Consider the following 23,249-nt stretch of genomic DNA (forward strand, 5'->3'; position numbering starts at 1 on the left):
AGCTATCTATTGACTTTGGATTCCCTACTCATGATATTAGCTATCTATTGAGTTTGGATTCCCTACTCATGACATAAGCTATCTATTGACTTTGGATTCCCTACTCATGGCATAAGCTTTCTATTGACTTTGGATTCCCTACTCATGACATAAGCTATCTATTGACTTTCGATTCCCTACTCATGGCATAAGCTATCTATTGACTTTGGATTCCCTACTCATGACATAAGCTATCTATTGACTTTGGATTCCCTACTCATGACATAAGCTATCTATTGACTTTGGATTCCCTACTCGTGGCATAAGCTATCTATTGACTTTGGATTCCCTACTCATGACATAAGCTATCTATTGACTTTGGATTCCCTACTCATGACATAAGCTATCTATTGACTTTGGATTTTGACTTTGGATTCCCTACTTTTGACATAAGCTATCTATTGACTTTGTTGAGTTGAACAACTGGCTTAAGTCCAGATATTGCTTGAATAGCTGTTTCCAGGCCTAATTTATACAAGATGGCAGACCCAACAGTTTCACTTTACACTGTATTTTAAAATTAAATTGCATTGCCAAATTAAAATGTCTTAAATATTTGTTTGATTTTATGTTATTGCAAGTATATCTATTATTTTATTGCATTTCAGATATTAAATGTCATTATTTAAACATTATTGTACACTTATATTTTATATTTCTAACTTTTAATAATTAAAGAAAAAGAACCCAAGATTTTCTTCTCAAACACTTCCAAACTTAATTACTTCCAATGAATTATATTTTATTATTAACTAATTCTGAAACACTTCCTAAATTAATTATTAATCCAAAAAACTGGATCCTCAGACTTTCAGGATCACAAATCTAGAAATGTTTCACTGATATAAAAATAAAAAACAAAATTTCTCAGTGGACAAATTTCAAAATCTTGTTACAAGACATTGACACTCCTTTAAATACTTACCATTTCTCCTGATCTCGTTCAGTGCCTTCTGTTCGCTTATCATGGTCAGTTCAAATTTATAGCAAGCTCTATCAAGTGCAGTTTATTTAAGTAATTATGTAGAGATTGCATATATAACTATCATATATCATCATTTTGCTGAGTAATATTGACCATGTCTTTTCTCAGAGGAATAAAAATAGATCTTGCAAATCTTGCAACCATGGTTCACTTTCAGTAAATGGTGTTTAAAAATTAATTGAATGAAGAAGAATTCTTTTTCTGACTGGCAAATCCAATTCATCATTTTTACATGAAACCGGAAAAACACTATTGTTTTAGGCCCAAAAGATGATGTGTTAACCCAGTGGTACAAACTTTTCTTTCCAGTCTGCAGTTTCCATACATGCATGAATTTATACTAAAGTTACAAATTGTGAGAAATATCAATCTCACTTGGGCCTCTTGTTTTTCTCATATTAAACTTCTCATACTATATCTGACATGCTTTTCTTTTTTGTTGCAGATATTTCATACCAAATCAGACATGCTTATTCATAGTCAGCAAATACATAAACAAGATCCAAAGCCATACCACTGCCCCCAGTGCCAGAAATGTTTCGCCAATTCATCGTACTTGTCGCAGCATGCTCGGATCCATGCAGGCATCAAACCATACAAATGCGAGATCTGCGAGAGAAAATTCACACAATTGTCACATCTGCAGCAACACATTAGAACGCACACTGGGGAGAAACCCTACAAATGTTCACATCCCAGTTGCGGAAAGGCTTTCTCGCAGCTTTCAAATTTGCAGTCACATTCGCGGTCTCACATGACAGACAAGCCATATCGATGTAATTCATGCTACAAGTGCTATGCTGATGAGCAAAGTCTTAGAGAACATATTCCAAAGCATTCTGACACTAAACATCTCAAGACGCACATCTGTAAGATATGTGGCAAATCTTATACACAAGAAACATATCTTGCTCGACACATGACGAAACATGCCCAAGATAATAATAGCACACCAAAGTTCCCATCACGGCAAATCAAGCAAGAACCTTTGGAGCATTCCAACGAGACTGATTTCCCACATCTTAACGATGGTGCCTGTACCCCATGCCCTCCTGGAAAACCATCATCAGCCTTCATGCCTATACCACAGTTTGGAAGCGCGACTGGTTCAAATAATGTCAACTATCCTTATGGTGGTGGGTTGGGCTCAAATAGTTTCACCACATCTCTGCCACAGATATCATCAATTGCGCCTCCAAGGTATTTTCCTTATGATCCTCTTGGGTTCAAGCGATCTGAACCCACAGAAAGAAATCTCAATGTTTCCATGACAACGAGGCCAGAAAATATGCTGGCAAATAGCCTACTTAGTCTACAACACATAAAAAATTATGCTTCTCAACAAATGCCAGGATTTGGCCCAGCCGGTTCAGGCACAGGTGCTTCATCTAGAATATAGGCTAATCAAAATTTAGGTTGTACCAAGTTTCATTATTATAAATTTGTGTATTATTGCATTAATTTTGTATGCAACCTGTAAAAGTTTCATATCCAACTATAAATTATGTAGACCTGTACATTTTTCTTGATTTTGGGGAAGTGGGGGTGCTACCTAGGATTTATTTTAAAACTTTTTGTTCATACCTTTAATTCATACCACAGTATCATTCAGATGATTTGTACATGTTAGGTCTTGGTGTCAAATACCATATATGGGTGTATTTCTATGTGGGAATTTAGTAAGTGTAGCAGTTCATTAGAACGTAATTGCACAAATGAAATGTGGAATTTTCCACACAAAAGATGTCTTGTTATTTGGTAGCCAAAACCAACCAGATGGTATGCTGTTTTTAATCATGCCAATCATATTACCTTATATAAACTTTAAGATTTTCAAAAGATAATTTGCAGACATATTGTAACAACACTGCTGAACATTTGTGGAATTAATATATATTGAAAATTGCCCAAAAGAATGACTAAGTTAGAACAGTATGAAAACTTTCAGATATTGTGTTTTAAAACATACTTAGATGTCAGAGTTACTTATCCCTGACAATCAACCAGTACAGAGATGATGGCCTGTAGTGATTCACATGTTGGTACCATTATGGCCTGATGCTGGGTCCACTGGGATGGACATTTGTTGATAAGTGTTCCTATTGGCTGCAATGTTTGCTGAGGTCTGTTTAGGTCTACAAATACCTTGCTAATGTAACTGATAGCAGAGACTAAAGACCTAAAGTCAAATGCATAGACTTTATAGCAAAGCTGTTAAATCCCAGCAGTAAGGCTCTTGAGGCTGGCTCAGTTGTATTGTGCTAGACAGCCATTTTCTATACTTTCAAATGAGACACCTACTGTTTTAATCTTTCTCCTTTGATTACTGTTGAGATGTTAATCAGTCAAAATTCTTGTCAGTGGTTTACAGCATATTGTAAGCCTCTTATCGACCAGTGAAATCAGAGAAATGCTTAATAAAATTCAACATATTGTAAGCCTCTTATTGACCAGTGAAATCAGAGAAATGCTTAATAGAATTCAACATATTGTAAGCCTCTTATTGACCAGTGAAATCAGAGAAATGCTTAATAAAATTAAACATTAATGTATCAATTAATGAGTGTTGCCATCTGCACAGTATGTTTTATTTTTCTTTTCCATTTCTTCCAACACTATAAAGACTAAGCATAAAAGGTTTCTTATTGTTCTTCTGTCTGTATTTTGAAAGACGTATGAATTGAAACCATGTTTAGGGCCCAACTCACGTTCAAGTTTCACCATTTTCTGCAACATTCAGTTGAGTTAAGGCCCCTGTTTAACTTGAGACTGTGTCATTCATTTGAATCATATTGGCAGTGTGGTATCTTGGTCAGATAGATACTCATATATATATATATATATATATATAACTTCAAACTTGATTAGTTCCCACCAGTCAGCACTTTTATCCAATACATGTTCTTGTCATAGCTGTACAGTAGCAATATATTCTCTTTTCTCCTACATAATGATGTTATTATTTTTAGTGTAATTTTGAACAGTCTTCATCATATAGGGCAATTCAGTATTTTAATTTGTTGACCTGACGTTTTTTAAATTCAGTTGTTAAAATTGAATAGATCAGTGAAGACATTTATTGTTAGATAGATGATCGGAGAACCACTCAACTCAAGATTATTTCATATAAAATTGTTATTCACAATATGAATTCTGCTTGACTTTGTAATGGAATGAAAATGGCAACTCTAGATAATATGATATATTATTGATGAGCAGGTCAGCATGGTTGTCACTGGTAATAATTTTGTAATATGACATATCAGTATGCAAACAAGTTTTGAATTTGTGTTTTTTTTGGGGGGGGGGGAATAACTGTATCTGAAATACAGGAAACTTTACATTGGTTATTTGTTTCCAATAAAATGGTGCCATATAGTTAATTGTAGATAAAATTTACATTTTATCAAAAAAATGCATGTTGTATCAGTTTGTAATCTGGATTACTTAGAATAGTTTTGCATTGTGACTGCATACAAGTAATTGTGGACTTTTTTTTCTTCATTTATATGAAAAAATACTATTATTCTGTTTACAGACCAAAGAAATTTTAAAAATGGTCAGGTGTCCACAATACATTATCCATCCAGGAGTCACATCTTCAATTTTACTTTTTTCAAGAACAATTCTTAGTAAGCTCAACCACATCCTTATTAATAAGTAAAACAAATGTTCTTATTAATATGTAAAACAAATGTTAATTTATAGTCAGCCATATTTACTTTAATTATATTCATAAAAAATATTTTAAATTCTGATTGGCTCAAATTAGGTCACGCTCGATCAACAACAATAAAACATATTTGGTTTCCTTGCAATGATTTCATCTTCACAAAACAATGTTTTGTGCTCTTGTGGGGATAATTTTAGATATGAAAGTAATTTTTAAAAATTACCATATAGACTTGCTTATAGATAACATTCAGCAGCAAACTTGCACAGACCCAGATCTGCTCTTACATAATGTACTGTCAGATCTATGTCAATGCAGATTGTTAGCAATAATCAGTAGAATGAACAGTTTAGACCCTGATCTGCCAGTGCATTATGCAATAGCTCATCAGGTTCTAGGTTGTTTGCAGTTGGAATCTACTTGTAAGCTAGTATATTTGGTACAGGCTTTTGTTTTGTACATTATAACATTGTACATCCTCCAGTGTTAACCCAAATCTACTTTTATATAATACGTAATACACTCTGATCATAATACTTTAGCAACAAATCTTACTCCAAACTTGGAAATATTACAGAGTAGACAAGTGCAACCATTTGATTGGTTGAAATAATTTTTAATTAAATTTGGAGTTTAGTAATTTTAGATATTTGTGTGATTTTAAACTGCCAGAACATTCTTTGTTGGCAGGTCACTGTTTACATGAGTGTACGTTATTTGGGTAACACCAAAGTACATGAGTTGTTTCAATAATGAGGAATTCATATGAACACTCAAAACATTGGTCAGTTTTTTAATTTTTTTTTTTAAATTAAATCCTGTATTTCATAACTGTAAATGTGTACTCTCTGCAGTCAGTAGGATTAATGTATTGTAATGTATTGTGTTTTGTTTTGCATCATTGTGATCATTTTGCCAGGAGTTTTTAATATTTTAAAAACGTTTGGATTGATGATAATAAAACTTATATTCAATTCACCATGCCTCATCGATGCCATTATTCCTGATGACTTAATCTGCTTCTCTGGAGCATCATATTAGAGTTATGTGCCAGATGGTGGGTAGAGATCTCAGATGAGGTCAAATAAATCCTGTCAGATTGGTTCATTTTATATGTAACAACCTCCATAAATCTGTGACCTGCTTAAATTTAGTATGCACTTTTTTGGGCAGCATCACAGCAGATTGCAAAACATACCACCATACAATAAGTTATCTGGGGGTACTGACTTTCATTTTCATGGGATTATTATATTTTTTTAAAAATCTCATTTTTTTTCTAATGAGCTACTGTTCATTGTAACTTTGAAGTTGCTTTTACTCACCTTCTTTTGAAAGTTCAGGTCACTCCACTAATTCGGCATTTCAATTTGTTTTTTTATATAATACAGAAACTTGTAGTAAAATATTTATTACCTATTTTTAACAAATGCTTATTTGCATATATTTACACAGGAAAACATTTGTTAATGATTTGATCAAATAGCAGACAAAAATCCAACGTACAAAATGTCACCATTGATATATCAGTAAGTTGACTGGTTACTGGATTTGATGCATTGTATCTTACTCCTTTTAGCTCTACTAATTCTGGACCAGACTAGCTTAGGTAATGGCCTTTAGTCCATCATCTGTCCATTAGTACAAGTTTGATATTTTGGGATTGCCATGAAACATAATTCATGCCAGGGTCTTCTTGGTCCTAAATAAAAATTGTGCCTCTAAACATACAATATGGCAACCATCTTGAAAAAATCTTGTTATTGCAACTCCTTCTAAGTGGATGGTCATATGAACATGGAGTCTTCACCAAAAGACTTCTTTTGATGTAAAACTGGTTCTATTAAGTTAAAAGTGTGCTGATCTGATATGCTGGCATCTTAAAAATATTGCTGAAATATCTATATTGTTATTCCTCCTTCATTCTCCTTCACAAATGATTGTATCAACATTGGGTGTTTGTTTTTTTTCACTATAAGATATAACTGGTCCTAAATCTAAATGGTAACCAATGGATATCCAATATGGCAGCCATGTTGGCCATTTTGAAAATATCATTGCCACTGCTTCTGAATGGATGGTTATAATGACATGGGATTTTCACTGAAAAACATCTTATGGTGTCAAGTTAGCCTAAGTGAACATAGTGTTGATCTTAAAACATCCAGTGATGCCACCAGTGTCCATCTTGAAAATCTTGTGGTCACTACTTAGCAGGAAAAGATGGCCATATTGACATGTGGTTTTCTTTTATTATTAGAAAACACTAAAAAGAAAATATCATAGTGGAGTGACCAAAACTAAAGTCGATAGTGAGACATTGGTTTTACTTATCTTGCAGCAGTGGTGCAATCTATCATCAATTTGTTTTTTAGATTGAGTTAATGTATTTGAAAAGTTTCTAGGTTGCATCATGTGAGATATTGTTGTTCAGCAAAACACTCATCATGTATCTCGGTGTAAATACAAAAATATATGCTGTACAGTGTTTTTGGTTAATATTAATTACTTGTTGAAAAATGCATTTGCTCAAATGAAAGTTTTCAATGTTTGATATATGTGCATGTGCATTTATTCATCTCGTACAGAATTCATACATTTTTTAAAAATGTTTAAGGTTCAGTTATCTCCCTTTTAGAAAATAATAAAATAATATGATATACATCAATGTTATTGTGATTAACCTTTGTATAAGAGGAGAGATGTCTACGGAAAAAAAAACGTTTTGAAAAGAAATGTTATTTCTTATTGATTGTAAGCAAATGTTAGAAAAAATGAAATGGCATTCATTGCATGGTGTCAGTAGCTTTGAGATTGTGAAGTTTTCTTATAAATTTGTATTGTTAAAATGCTCTAATTGTTTGTTACTTCACTCAGCTGGGTGGCTAAACTTTATGTATAATCTGTAAAGTAATTGTGATATAGTTATATATTGGTTTTCTTCATTGTAACTTGTCCATGGGGACATGCATCTTTGCAGCTAAGTGCTATATGTGTTTTATTATTTTTGCATTTTTGTAACAATTATATATATATATATATACAGTCTACACTTGTTAGAATGCTGCATGATATACAGGCACCCGTGTTTACAGCCAGTAACTTGTCCATAACAGATCTCCAAACTACTTAATTCCTGTATCACACTGCCTTCTGCCAGCCTAAAAATTGGACAAAAGTACCATTTTTATGCCATTTGTTCATGCCAGAGATTTATTACCTCTTCTGTTGCTGGAATAATCCCTCTTAAGTTTAATTGCCTTGGTGTATCCTCTACATTTTAACAGTGTAAAACCGAAAAGTCATTTAATATATGAAAACAATTAGAATTTATCAGAAGTGCCATCCAAAAATCTTTGAATTCAGTCAACTCATTTCAACAATATGTTGCTTTTTAATTTTTGTCCTAAATTGTTTTTCTCGTAGCTTTCATTTTTAGATTTGCCAATTATAGCGGCAGACCCGGTATGTCCATTATGGACCTGCATATCTATCACTCTGACTGGTTGTATGTAAGAAGTGTTTTTATTGCTTGACCTTGAAGTTTGAGCATTTTATTATTTCAGAAGAATGATGTGTCTCATTTGTAGCAAGAGTTATCAAGGGAGGTAAATCTTACATGGATGGAATTCCTTATAAATGAGGAACATGTCAGTTGTCAGTGTGTCCGAGAACTGGATATGGATAGTCCAGGTCCTGAAGCACCAATATGATAGGCTGGTAGATAAAATGTGGTTTTATTTACAAAACCAACGAAGTAAGAAAACCAACAATATTTACATAACTTGAGACCAGTCATTTAGATTACATGTTGGTGAGAAGGTGGCAGTGATGAAGAGAAAAGAATTATGTATTTCAGATTTGGATTTCTTATGCAGTGAAGAAAAATGTATTCTTTCAAAAAGAAATCTGATGACTTTTCTTCAATTCAAGCTCAAACAATGTAAAAATCTGAAATGAGCTTCACACTAATGTCTCTTAAACTGATGGGAATTTATTAAATTACACAAGATTTAAATTTGACATTTTTGTATTTATCAGTGATACAGTTTAACTAAATTTTAGCTCACCTACCTGTAGGAATGAAAGGCACCTATGGTAAGACCCTGTATCCATTGTGTGTCTATCCATCTGCAATTACTTCTTACCAGATTAGATCTCCATTTTTCTTTGTCTATCCTTGCTCTTAACGATGGCTGAGATTAAAACCCCCTGTACTGCTAATCTCATTATTAGGCTAGATTTTGTCTGTGGACAAATGCTACCATTGTAAACAAGTGTAGACTGTATTTGGAAGTGAAGGTGTTATTTCATTCAGATATTTCACATTGGGTTGTACTTTACTGAAACAGTACCAAATGAACACATATGTGCGTTTATAATATTTGTTATAAAGTTTTAATATTTTGCCAAAATTGGTAGACAACTGGAAATTCATTAAAATGCCAAGTGTCTCTGCCCAACAGTGCAGAAACTCTTTATACAGACATGGAGATTATATTTAAATTTTGTATGCATATTTACTGGTGTGCTGATGAAATCTATATTTATTTTCAGTATGGCTAATGATTTGTTTAATATTTACATTGCTTAAATTGTAATTTTGGTTATGTTTGAGTTTTTCTTATTCAGATAAATTATAGCATGTGAAGCGTCATCAGAGTTTGAGTACCATTTTAAATGTTGGACTAGCAAACATGTTACTGACAAAAACACTACATATTTAACAAATTTGGAGTTTACATGTTTTGTGTGTGTATGTGTGTGTGTGCTTGTGTATGTGTGTGTGTTTATTTTACTTGTCCTTGAATATACAGGTTATAACTTTGTCTTCATTGCAATTAGTGTAACAAAATAGACAATTTATACTACTGTGCAAGTCCAACTGCAAAAAACATAGGTCTTGATCTGTCATCGTAAAACATGCAGCCAGCTCAAGGTCTGTGTTGTTTGTTCCACTTATTGCTACTGATAAACTGCACAGACCCAGATCTCCCAGTACATTATGCAACAGCTGCTGTGCAGTTTGCACTTGGACCTGGCTTGAATGCAAGTATATGCGGTAAATAAAATGTATTATGGTGTGATATGTTTCAGAACAACACTGTGGTGCCATATATTTATCAATGTCAGCAATATTTTAGCATAATGGGCATATTGCAACAGATTTAATTTGATTACTTTCTAACGAGACTTGGTTAAGTATCCTTTTGCACGAATCTTTTTCAAAATGCATTTTGGGATGGAAGAATACAAGTTTCTGAGATATTATTCCTTATTACATGCTCATTTAATCTTTCGTGCTTGAGCAAGTGTTCGTTACAGCTGTTCTGACCATATTTCTGTATCTAACACCCAGATTTGAACTACTTTCATGCTTAATTGATGTCCATGTGTAGATATATTTAGACACAGTGAATCTAATTTGTATAAATCCCATTTCATTTTGAATTTCATTCATACTTTAAAGCAAAAAATATTTAGAAAGCATAATAAAGGAGGTATGTAATAAATACAAAACCTACATTCATATTTTATACTTAGCTGGGGGAAAGAACTCGTTTGATATGGCATCTAAAGGTGTTTCTGCATGAGGGCCTTGATGTATCCCTTTGCTATATCAAACAAGTTCTTTCAGCCAACTTGGAACAAAACGTGGGATATTGTTGATGTGCTTAGTTCTTTTTCTGAACGTAGTCTTTAAAAGTAACCCAAAGTGTTCAATAATATTTAATCTGAGCATTGTGCAGCCCATGTCATTGCATGGATTTATTGATTCTAATGTACAAACCACATACACTTGCAAATAAATCAGGTCCACTTGCAAACAGCAGAGACTCTGATCTGTTATTGTATGTGATGGTAGATCAGTGTCTGTGTTGTTAGTTGTACTGATTTTTCCAAACAAGCAGCAAAGAACCTGATCTGTCAGCACATTATCCAGTGACAGATCTGGGTCTTGCAGTTTGCAATTGGATCAAATTTGTACATGAGTATCTTGTAATTTTCAGCGATCCAAGCACGATGTATGTGACCATAGTCTTCTTAAAAAACATGATTGGCTACATAAGGGTACAACTTGGAATCAGGGATGTGTAATATTTTCATGAATAACCCATACCATTCCACTTTGTGCAATCATCAACCTCACCTTAACCTGTAGAGCAGGACAGGTACATGGGGTAACCATTTTTGAAACTTCTGTCTCTATAAATAAATATGGTCATCTTCGTAAATTATCAGAAAAAGTCACACGATTCCAATGTCCATTGACAGTCCAATAAATCTCTTCTTAGCTCCTATAATACAGCTATTTGAGTTCTAAGCATGAATGTAAAATGTTCTGCTTTATCAGTCACAAAAGCTGATGAGTTCCTCAAATCATGCTTTTTGCTTCCGTTAATTGGGGGGGGGGGGAGGCAGTGTTTCCATACTTGCCTTGGCAAATATTATTTTGCCACCATATATCCAGCATTACAAGGTAATTCCAATGGCAGCATTTTTGTTCCCCACATGGGTAATTTTTCACAGTGATTTCTTGTAATGGGTATTCTCAGATCTTTTGATTTAGCCATGACTGTTTCAAAACCCATGCAATTGTTCCTCAATGACAATTCAGAATAGTTTGCACACCAGACTTATTCTGGAAATCAAGACATTAACAGATATATAGATATAGAAATATATCGCTGACATTGTGTGAACATAAAAACAAAATCCTCGCTATCGTATTAATTTATAAATAAATATATGGCACATAGTTGTAGGTCCCTGACTCAACTCATGGTTACCAGTAGTCCCAGAAGTCAGCTGCCAAACATGTACTGATGGATGGTTTGGGTTCCAAGAAAGTATGAGTTTGGAGCCGATTTATTGGACTATGATATCGACACTGCATGAACAGATACATCAGTAGTCTTAAGGCATTCTTTGGAGGAGCCACTCTTGACTTACCATCCATCTTTATATAGGTATGTAATTGTATCATGTACAGTGCAAATTGTGTTCCCTGTCAATTGCTTTTGTGGAACACTGGATTTTACACATGTCTGGAGGTACATATGAAAATTAACTTGGAAGAAATTTGATTTTTGCCTTTGTTTGTTAACATTTGACAGAGTTGTAGCCCCTTTATAATTTTATTTTATTTTTATGATTTGGTCCCAAGCATAAGAATCATCAGGGAATTCATTGAGCTCAGTGCTCAGTTTAGTCAAATGTTTATTAACAAGGAAAAATTATTGGATGCGGTTGGGTGAGCCTCATTATAAGACTTTGTTGACACTTAAGAAATTTTTGTACTCTTACATGCCAAATGCCAGTCTAGTCACTAGTCGTGTGTGAGTTGTTACCTAATCACATTAGGACAGGTAGTGTTCAGGCAAGTGTTTGTGGTTCCTCAATTTATTATTATCTGTTGTATGTCTTGCTGACTTTGTTGTCCCTTTTTCACCGAGTGAGAAATGAAGGGAGAAGGGAGTTTTACTAGAACATAATTAAATTGGATGCTGGATGATTCCAGAAGAATGATCAGTTGAAAAATTAAAATTAGTTACCATTAAAACTTGTGCTTTTCAGTGTGATATGTATGTAAAGGTGACATTGATAGTTATGTACTGTAATCATGCATTTAATTACAATTTTTAGTTTATTGTCAGCAACATTCTGGTAACCCCAAATAGCAGCGGGTATTTGAAACTGATTTTAAAGAGGTTGTCATGTCTATTTCAGTTCTTGAGAAACTGATTTTGATTAATGTTGTAATTCATTATTTAATATGTATACTATCCAGTTAATGATTTTTTCGCTCCATCTGTCAGTTCCATATTTCATTTATATCGCAAACATGACCAAACTTTGTAGATGGCTTGCATTTTTGCATTTCGACAGGTAAATTGCCTATCAAATTTTGGTATCAGTAAATAAAACAACAAGGTCACAAAGGCTGAAAAAAAGAAAAATGGTTTTTACAAAAATGACATGAGTTTAGTATATTCTACCATGACCAAAGAGTATGGAAGTCTTGTATTTAAGATGTGGGCTTTCAGATTTGTACAAAAAGAGGACAATTTTGCATCAAAATTTGGCTACAAAGTAAAACAAAGGTAATATACCTTTAAACAGCTTCTTTTCAAAAACTGCTGAACAATATGTCTTTCAGATTTGTTTAATTCGTGTTAATTTGCCATCAAATATGGCCACCATCACTAAAAAAAGAAGTATCTTTAAACAGTTTCTCAAAAACAGCTAAACAGAATTTGACAGAAAGCATTCAGTCATAACTGGCTTTCATATTCGAACAAATGATGTTAATTTGCCATCACATTTGGTTAACAATACTAAAAAAAGGGAAAATAAACTTCATCTTTTTCTCAGAAACTGCTCTGCAGATTTTGACAAAACTTGCAGGGAGTTTAAAGTTTGATATTGAATTAGATATGACCGCTATTACTTAAACTAGGAAATTTTTAATGACTTCTCAAAACCACTTAGCAGAATTTAGTCAAAAGAGATAGAAAATAAAGAGCATCCAAGTTTGTGCAAATGATACCAATCGTTCAAATTTTGTTGCTCTTACTAAAACAGACAAACTTTTAATAACTTTAATAAAAGGCTGCTTAACAGAATTCTACGCAATGTGGCTGAATGAGCCCCAGCTCAAAGGCCTTTCACATATACAATAAATGATACCATTACTAATAATTAATAAACATTCAATCAACTGTATTTCAAAACATGACATTTTACCAGCATGCACAAAAAGTGTTTTGACAGAAATGGTCTGTTTTAGGTCAATTCATGTATTTCTAAATTTTGCTATAAAATCAACTAAATGTGCAATATATTTTCAAAGCTTTTCTATGATTCTTTAATAAATCTTTCCATCTATAAAATATAGATGATGATATAAAATGTAGAGAAATCTTGAAACAGTTGATTTATAAACATATGGAACTGACAGGATTGGAAGACATTTTTAAGAAATTGATTTATTGTGAAACTGCTCATGCATGTGACTATTTATACAGATGACAGGTGAGCTATCTCAGAAGACAGGTGACAGCCCACTTGAGCCTTTTGTGACTGAAGTTTTAATGGATGAATTTATAAATTCTGTCAGAGCTTAAAATGAATTTGCTCTTTTAAAAATTGTGAATGAACCCAATCTGATGGTATATTTTTTTTTAAGGACTGGATATGGTTTTTTTAAATAATACGCATCATGTTCTTGGATAGAATGGACTACATGCCTTTTAACATAAGTCTGTTAGTACAAGCTTGAGATGAAAGCAGTAATCTTGATGTGAATATTTGCAATCTTATGTGAAACTTCACAACTATATTTGAAGTCATTTTGCAAGTGAAGGGAGATAGAGTGCAGTGTTTCAAGATGCATGAGCTGTCTGACTACTAAAAAAACAGACAAACCAAGTTTAAATCCTCAATCGAAAGGGAAACCATTTGGTTGTAAATGTATGTGTAAATGTGAGCACTTAAGATATTACATCATTTTAAATATTGAAGAGTTCAAGCCTTGATGAATTATTTTTTTGGAAAATTAATTAATTTCATGAAATTCTAATTATTTTTATTGCTTTCACTCATACAGTGGCAAACATGTACCAATGACTACATATTTACATTACATACAAAGAAATACAGAGAAACAAAACATATTTACATTCATACCCAGAAAATGCATGAACCATTGTCCATTCAGAGGCAATCAATCCAACATACCTTTGCTTTCTAGCCCCATTTCATCTAACCTTGGAAAATTAACTCCACTATACATCCAAATTTGGTCTTTTATTTAAGTTTTCAAGCCATTATTTAGCTCTGAAATTACCAACATGCATACAGTTTGATACTGTCCTTTTTTATGTCTTAAAATGTGGCTAGAAATGAATTCAGCTGCCCATGTTCTGGGCCAGATGACAGAGTATAGCTCAGCAATGACTTTGGAACAGACCCATTGAAGTGATAGGGTTAGAGTGGTCTGCTGTTTCTGTCAAACTTGCTTATCCCTGTTCTGACTGTGCATTAGTAAAACCCTTAGATGAAAGCATAGATGATATGAATAAGGAATAGGTCATTCCTCTTTCACAAACTGACCACACTGCTTGTTGGGAATACCTCTATACATATGAAATTGACCACATTGATTGTTGGGAATACCTCTATACATATGAAACTGACCACACTGCTTGTTGGGAATACCTCTATACATATGAAATGGAATATCTCTATACATGTGAAATTGGGCAGACTGATTAATGGACTACCTCTATACATATGAAATTGGACAGACTGATTAATGGACTCCTTGATGCAGGGTGCTAGTCTGGCTACATAGTACCATCTACTGAAGTCCCTAAGAAATTTCACATCTGTTACAATGTATCATATTCATTGCAGAAACTCCTACTTCCTAATTTAGGCATTTCATTTTTGGTTTAAAAAATTGGTTTTGTAAGATATGTATGGTATATATGACAAATCATGGAAGTCCATCCAATACATACATACATGGAAGTCCAATACATACACATATACATGGAAGTCCAATACATACATACATGGAAGTCCAATACACACATACATGGAAGTCCAATCCAATACATACATACATGGAAGTCCAATACATACATACATGGAAGTCCAATACATACAATCATGGAAGTCCAATCCAATACATACATACATGGAAGTTCAATACATACATACATGAAGTCCAATACATACATGGAAGTTCAATACATACATGGAAGTCCAATACATACATACATGGAAGTCCAATACATACATACATGGAAGTCCAATACATACATATATATATGGAAGTCCAATGCATACATATATACATGGAAGTCCAATCCAATACATACATACATGGAAGTCCAATAAATACATACATGGAAGTCCAATACATACATACATGGAAGTCCAGTACATACATGGAAGTCCAATACATATGTACATGGAAGTCCAATACATACATATATACATGGAAGTCCAATACATACATACATTGAAGTCCAATAAATACATACATGGAAGTCCAATACATACATACATGGAAGTTCAATGAATACATACATGGAAGTCCAATACATACATATATACATGGAAGTCCAATACATACATACATGGAAGTCCAGTACATACATGCATGGAAGTCCAATACATACATGATAATAACTCATGCTTTGTGACTATTAACTAAGGATGGTTAGTATTGGCAATAAGATTGTGAATATAGCCACCAAGATGGTGAATATTGGAAATAAAACTTTTCTTTGTACAAATTCTAGTTGGCACTAATACCATGTTAACAATAGAAGAAACAGAGTGTGTGTGTATGTGATTTAGATTTTTAACTTAGCTTTAACAATGTTCGAGTCATATCGCTACAGTGTCTGCAGTGTGGCAGTTTAAAGTGATGTCTATCACTGAGGCATCATGCTGCAGACATGTAGCATGATGTCCCACCCAGTCATATTATCCTGACACCAGGCTGACCAATCTTAACACTAACCTCTTATTGCTGAGCGCCAAGTGAGGCAGCTGTTAGTACCATTTTTTGTAAGTCTTTGGTATGACTCAGCTGGGGTTCGAACCCATGACTTCCCACATCTGGGGCAGATGCTCTAACCACTAGGCCACCAGAACAGTAGAAGAAACAGAAAAATGCACATGGAAAATATACCTTGTGAGTGACTATGTAAATTATGTTGTGATGGTGCTTTCACCTTATGTTTGAAACCTACTGTCTTAGAATAATGTAAATAATGGTAGAGTATAAAATGTAATGTTGTGATAGCTGAAGATGTGGAATTTAATATGTGTTAAGAATGATGACATTTCCTTGTTTATTCAATTTTACTCCATGTTTTCTGGTAGTTGTTTTTCTTTCCTTTCATAATGAATTCCTGATGCAAAAATGTAGTGCAAAATGTAGGAGATTGTACCTTTTATTTCCAGGATATGGAATGACCATTAATGTTTATGGTACATTTTGATGATTTCTTGTCTCTGTGAGTAATTTTGACAAAAAATAGTTCATACTGACATATGTCTTATTATACTGTAATTAATGTGTTTGAAAAGTCAACGTTTGTATGCTGCTTTTTTTTTTCTTCAGTGATGTCCATGGACAGCCATGATTATTGCTAAATATTTTATCTTATGCTATTATAGTTGTTTTATATGGTATTGTAATTTTGAGTCAAAACTTTATAAAACCTTCACTTCCAAATACTTTCCTCTGCTTGGTTAGAGAACATAAATTTCGTACTTTTAGTGGATTTGTTGTATTCAACCCTTTTACCATCAGTGGAAATGAAAGGTTCACAAGGTAAGTTTTACAAAGTTGGATAATTTCAGACTTTCAAAAGCAAGTTCTGTTTATCATGGATAATTTAACATCATCCAAATGTTTTTATGCAATTTCAGCATATTTAGAATGTAAAATGTTCCACTCATTGGATATGTAAAATTATATAAATATTGCAATATAGGTGTATTAAATTGTCAAAAATGTAGTTGTTCTTTCAAAATTTGTAACACTGATACAGACACTTGTGAAAATGTTTGATTCAGAGTACTTGGCTGAGTATCATAGACTTAACAGAAGCTTACTCTGGGGATGGGCTGCAGTTTTATTGTAAATAAAAACCAAATTTCTAGCTTGAACACAGATTGTCGAGACCTTCAGTTTAGTATTTCCCACTATAATACCTGCTGCATGAGATGGTATCCATAATCAGAACAACAACAAAATGACTGGGAGTACAAAGAAGTTACAGCAAAATGATGGTGACCAGTTCTGAGAATAACTTCCAGTTTCAGAGTTTGTCTTAGTGGGTGGCATGACCAATAATACATCAGTTTGCACGAACAACCTAAATTTTGTATCAGTTCGTATAACATGGATGCAGTCCATCAACATGATCTGAGTGACTTTACATATCCAAACACATTATCAAGCATTCTTTCTGCAGAATCAGAACAAAACATGTATATAATCTGGTGCATTTTAATGTTTACGTTGTGTGATAAAGTCTTTTCAGTAAAGATAATTTAAGAAATCCTCAAATATTAGGATAATCTTTCACCATTTGGTTTCCATGGTAACATGATGGTATAAAAACTATTTTTTTTAGTGTCAGCTGCAAAATTTTCTGTTTAAATTTCATTGCCACTAAAAAATGAAATTTTTTTGAGAAATCAAACTTTGAGAAAGACAATGTGGGAACTAAGGTCTAGAGTATCAGATTTGCTACATTCACAGTATTGATATCCACCATTGTCTTATTTAAGTCCCAAATACCAGCCACTATTTCTGTGTTTGTTTTGCTTATCTCAGCCAGAGTATATACCATGCAGTGATTATTTCAACCAGAATATATACCATGCAGTAATTATCTCAACCAGAGTATATGCCATGCAGTGATTATCTCAACCAGAGCATATACCATGCAGTGATTATCTCAACCAGAGTATATACCATGCAGTGATTATCTCAACCAGAATATATACCATGCAGTGATTATCTAAACCAGAGTATATACCATGCAGTGATTATCTCAACCAGAGCATATACCATGCAGTGATTATCTCAACCAGAGTATATACGATGCAGTGATTATCTCAACCAGAGTATATACTATGCAGTGATTATTTCAACCAGAATATATACCATGCAGTGATTATCTAAACCAGAATATATACTATGCAGTGATTATCTCAACCAGAGTATATACCATGCAGTGATTATCTCAACCAGAGTATATACCATGCAGTGAAGCACAGTCTCGCAGAATGTATCAACTTCTACCGTGTAAGATATTGCTCAATTAGGTAATTACTCTGAGTGATAAACCAAGAGAGAAAATCAAAGACTTTTTAAAGAGATGGGGTCCATATAACACATTGTGACCTAGTAATTAATTATATATCTTACCTTTTATCTTACATTTTATATACCTTTTAAAGAATTTAAACAGCTTTAATTTTTATCTTGTAGAATGACATATTTATGTCCATTTAGAGGGGTTCATCATCTTAAATGTTATGTGCAATGTTTACCTTTATATTTTGGAACTTTACATTTTACTGGCACTATGTGACCATGGTTGTGTTAATGTACCAATAAACCTGATATAAGCATTTACTGAAAACTTGCCACTGGACAACTTTGCAGCAACTGCAGAAACATTGTATCTCATTTTTCCAAGTTCACTGTTTACAAGACTGCAAGTAGCATAGATCAGGTATGGCACATTGATAAGAAAATTCAACCCAACTTGACATCTTGCTTAAAGATATTCTGAAAAATGAAAAAGGTTTTATTTTGTACATTTTTAGTCTGAGTAACTTTTTATTACTTTCAGTGTTGAGTAGAAATGTATGATAGAGATGCCCATTGTTACATAGTGTGGTATCAGATCATGGTTTACTTCAGTCTCTTTAAAATGTGTAAAATAAACAGCATACAGCCCTGATTACACAAATGACAAATCTGTTCCTAGCTGGGTGCACATTTTGTGTGAGTGAACTTGGGACTCTTTCAAATCAACATTAAGGTATTAAACAGCCAAGACGATGATGAGGACAATTTTTCACCATTTATAGAAATGAAATGAAATGACAACTTATTACTAGTTTCTTAGACTTTCAGAATATGCATATATTGTTGTTCATTAGAAATTTGTGAAATATATATATCACGGCAGTTTATGCCAATATCATTCATGTACAAGAGCTATGTGATCAGTAGTAATTCACCAAGCAAATACATCTCCAGTCAAGTTCTTTAACCAAACTGGAGGAAGATATTTTTTCATTTTAAAAGCAGTTGCAGCAGTTGGCAACTCTAAACTCTAGCTGCTTCCTGTATAGAAATATATGTGCCCCCTTTTGTCTGTACTTAGAATAGTGGTATCAACTTTGTCAACTGCCAATCAAAGCATTTGGGACATGGCTTTTGTTATGCAATAAAAATGTCAACTAAGTTGATAATACATACTTCTTTCTTTCTTTTTGAACCACATGCATCTATATAACCCTCTTTCTCTTGCTCATTGTGAAAAAAGACATAAAAGCAAACACTCTTTTTTATGCTTATGGTGTTGCCTGTGTTTGTCCATCATCCTGATATAAGAAATCATACTGCTTGATAACTTTTAAAGGCATTCATGAATTTAAATCAGATTTGGACATCATATCAAAAAGACCAAGATGAACTAAGAGTTTCACCTTTTTGCAGTGAATTTTTTACTAGCTATAGCCATCGCCATGGTTTACATAGAAGTTTACCCTACATTATCAAGGAGATCAACGCAAAGTTGTATTTACCTTTCTTCCAATCAAAGTCTGACAAAGTTTTGGGTATTTGTTAACTATGAAGTTGTTCCTTGCAGGTGTTTTTCAGTTATGCCAAACGGATTGGGGCATGTGTCACAGGAAACATATTAAGAATTGAGTTTTCAAGATTTTTTTTGGAAATATTAATTTTAACTGTTTCAAAGGAACTTTTTTTAGAATGACAAATTACAGTACAATAAAACCTGTCTTGAAAGGCCACCTCTTATTAAAAAAACTCAGTCTCACAGGATGGGTGGTCTTCTGTAATAGGTTATAATGCAATGTAATAAAAAAAACCTGTGCATTGTAAACCTGGTCTTGCAAGACAGATGTTCTCTAGTAGCAGTGGTCTTTCCAGATCAGTTTTACTACATTCATCAAAAACATGGAATTTAAGCATTTCTACTGATGTCATCTTCACCATACACATTTATTGACAAAAAATATATTTTTACAGATCCCAAAAATTGATTCTAAAATTAGAATAATAATTGGATTGTTTAGATCTCATGTAGGCATGTTACTACAGTAGCAGTCTGTACAATGATGATGTATATACATGTAGGCATGTTACTATAGTAGCGGTCTGTACAACGATGATGTATATACATGTAAACAATGAAAAAAAACAGCTGAAAATATATAATTTACACTTGCACCTGAGTTAAATTTTTTTATTCTGATATTCAGGGTTTTGTTCTCATTTTTTTTAAAGTACCATTATTTTACCAATATTTAACAGCATAACAAATTTGGTTGAAATTTAATAAGAGTTGAAAAATAATCATTGTGGGGAAATGTAATGTGGGTGTGTTGGAGCATTAGGGGTCATAACCCCAAAAATTAGAATTTGTATGATAACAAATGATTTGTCAGCATCAAGATATCCATTCATTGTTATTGAAATCTTTTTTTAAAAATAAATTATGATTTTAAAATGTGCTGGAAAATCAAAGACCTTCATTGTACATATTGAAGACATAAAAAACAGAAATTTTCAATATTAAACTGCATTGCAATATTGGCTGAAAATTAATAACAAAAATAATAATAATAATAATAATAATAATAATAATAATAATAAAAATTATAGTAATAATAATAGAGATAGAGTGAAATAAAATAATGATAAAGTGAAATATAATAATGATAAAGTGAAGTATAACAGTGATAGTGAAATATAATAATGATAAAGTGAAATATATTTATAAAATGAAGTATAGAAATGATAAAGTGATATATAATAATGATAAATATAATGATAGAGTGAATCATAATGATAGAGTGAATCATAATGATTGAGTGAATCATAATGATAGAGTGAATCATAATGATTGAGTGAAATATAATAAAAAAGACTGAAATATAATAATCAAAGAGTGAAATATAATGATAAAGTGAAATATAAGAATGAAAGAGTGAAATATAATAATGATAAAGTGAAATATAATTAAAAAAGAGTGAAATATATGTTAATGATAAAGTGAAATGTAGTAACGAAAGTTAAATATAATAATGAAAGAGTGAAATATAATAATGATAAAGTAAAATATAATAATGAAAGTGAAGTATAATAATGAAAGAGGGAAATTTAATAATGAAAGTGAAATATAATAAAAAAAGTGAATTATAATAATGAAAGAGTGAAATATAATATTGATGCAGTGAAATATAATAATGAAAGAGTGAAATATAATAATGAAATAGTGAAATATAATAATGAAATAGTGAAATATAATAATGAAAATGAAATATAATAATGAAAGAGTGAACTATAATATTGATGCAGTGAAATATAATAATGAAAGAGTGAAATATAATAATGAAAGTGAAATATAATAATGAAATAGTGAAATATAATAATGAAAGAGTGAAATATAATAATGAAAATGAAATATAATAATGAAAGAGTGAAATATAATAATGAAAATGAAATATAATAATGAAAGAGTGAAATATAATAATGAAAGAGTGAAATGATGATATAGTGAAATATAATAATGAAAGTGAAATTATAATAATGAAAATGAAATATAATAATGAAAGAGTGAAATATAATGAAAGAGTGAAATGATGATATAGTGAAATATAATAATGAAAGTGAAATATAATAATGAAATAGTGAAATATAATAATGAAAGTGAAATATAATAATGAAAATGAAATATAATAATGAAAGAGTGAAATATAATAAAGAAAGAGTGAAATATAATGAAATAGTGAAATGATGATATAGTGAAATATAATAATGAAAGTGAAATATAATAATGAAATAGTGAAATATAATAATGAAAGTGAAATTATAATAATGAAAATGAAATATAATAATGAAAGAGTGAAATATAATGAAAGAGTGAAATGATGATATAGTGAAATATAATAATGAAAGTGAAATATAATAATGAAATAGTGAAATATAATAATGAAAGTGAAATATAATAATGAAAATGAAATATAATAATGAAAGAGTGAAATATAATAAAGAAAGAGTGAAATATAATGAAATAGTGAAATGATGATATAGTGAAATATAATAATGAAATAGTGAAATATAATAAAGAAAGAGGGAAATATAATAATGAAAGTGAAATATAATAAAGAAAGAGGGAAATATAATAATGAAAGAGTGAAATGATGATATAGTGAAATATAATAATGAAATAGTGAAATATAATAAAGAAAGAGGAAATATAATAATGAAAGTGAAATATAATAAAGAAAGAGGGAAAAATAATAATGAAAGAGTGAAATATAATAATGAAAGAGTGAAATGATGATATAGTGAAATATAATAATGAAATAGTGAAATATAATAAAGAAAGAGGGAAATATAATAATGAAATAGTGAAATATAATAAAGAAAGAGGGAAATATAATAATGAAAGAGTGAAATATAATAATGAAATAGTGAAATATAATAAAGAAAGAGGGAAATATAATAATGAAAGTGAAATATAATAAAGAAAGAGGGAAATATAATAATGAAAGTGAAATATCATTTAAAAAGTGAAATAATGAAAGAGTGAAATATAGTAATGAAAGTGAAAGATAATAATGATAGAGAGAAATATAATAATGATGACGGGAAATATATTAAGCATAGAGTGAAATATAATAACAAAAGAGTGATTGTGCAGAATAAAATTGGTATGGGTGACTGGATATAAATGAAAAATAGCCAAT

The 23,249-nt window shown here is 31.8% G+C and overlaps 1 protein-coding gene across 7 annotated transcripts in view; it reads left to right on the forward strand.

Annotated features, from left to right (window-relative positions):
• LOC149781801 (uncharacterized) overlaps positions 1-19,723 on the forward strand; it is a 440,127-nt gene extending 420,404 nt beyond the window's left edge. For all 7 annotated transcript variants that reach the window (XM_089935960.1, XM_089935961.1, XM_089935962.1 and 4 more), the window contains one exon: positions 1,470-19,723. In XM_089935960.1, the coding sequence (XP_089792086.1) occupies positions 1,470-2,423 (954 nt within the window). In that variant the 3' untranslated portion in view covers positions 2,424-19,723. The remainder of the gene's footprint in view (positions 1-1,469) is intronic.
• Positions 19,724-23,249: the final 3,526 nt, after the last annotated feature.

This window comes from Sinohyriopsis cumingii, chromosome 15, assembly GCF_028554795.1.
Source record: "Sinohyriopsis cumingii isolate HCF-2022 chromosome 15, ASM2855479v2, whole genome shotgun sequence".
Taxonomy (NCBI): Eukaryota; Metazoa; Mollusca; class Bivalvia; order Unionida; family Unionidae; genus Sinohyriopsis; species Sinohyriopsis cumingii.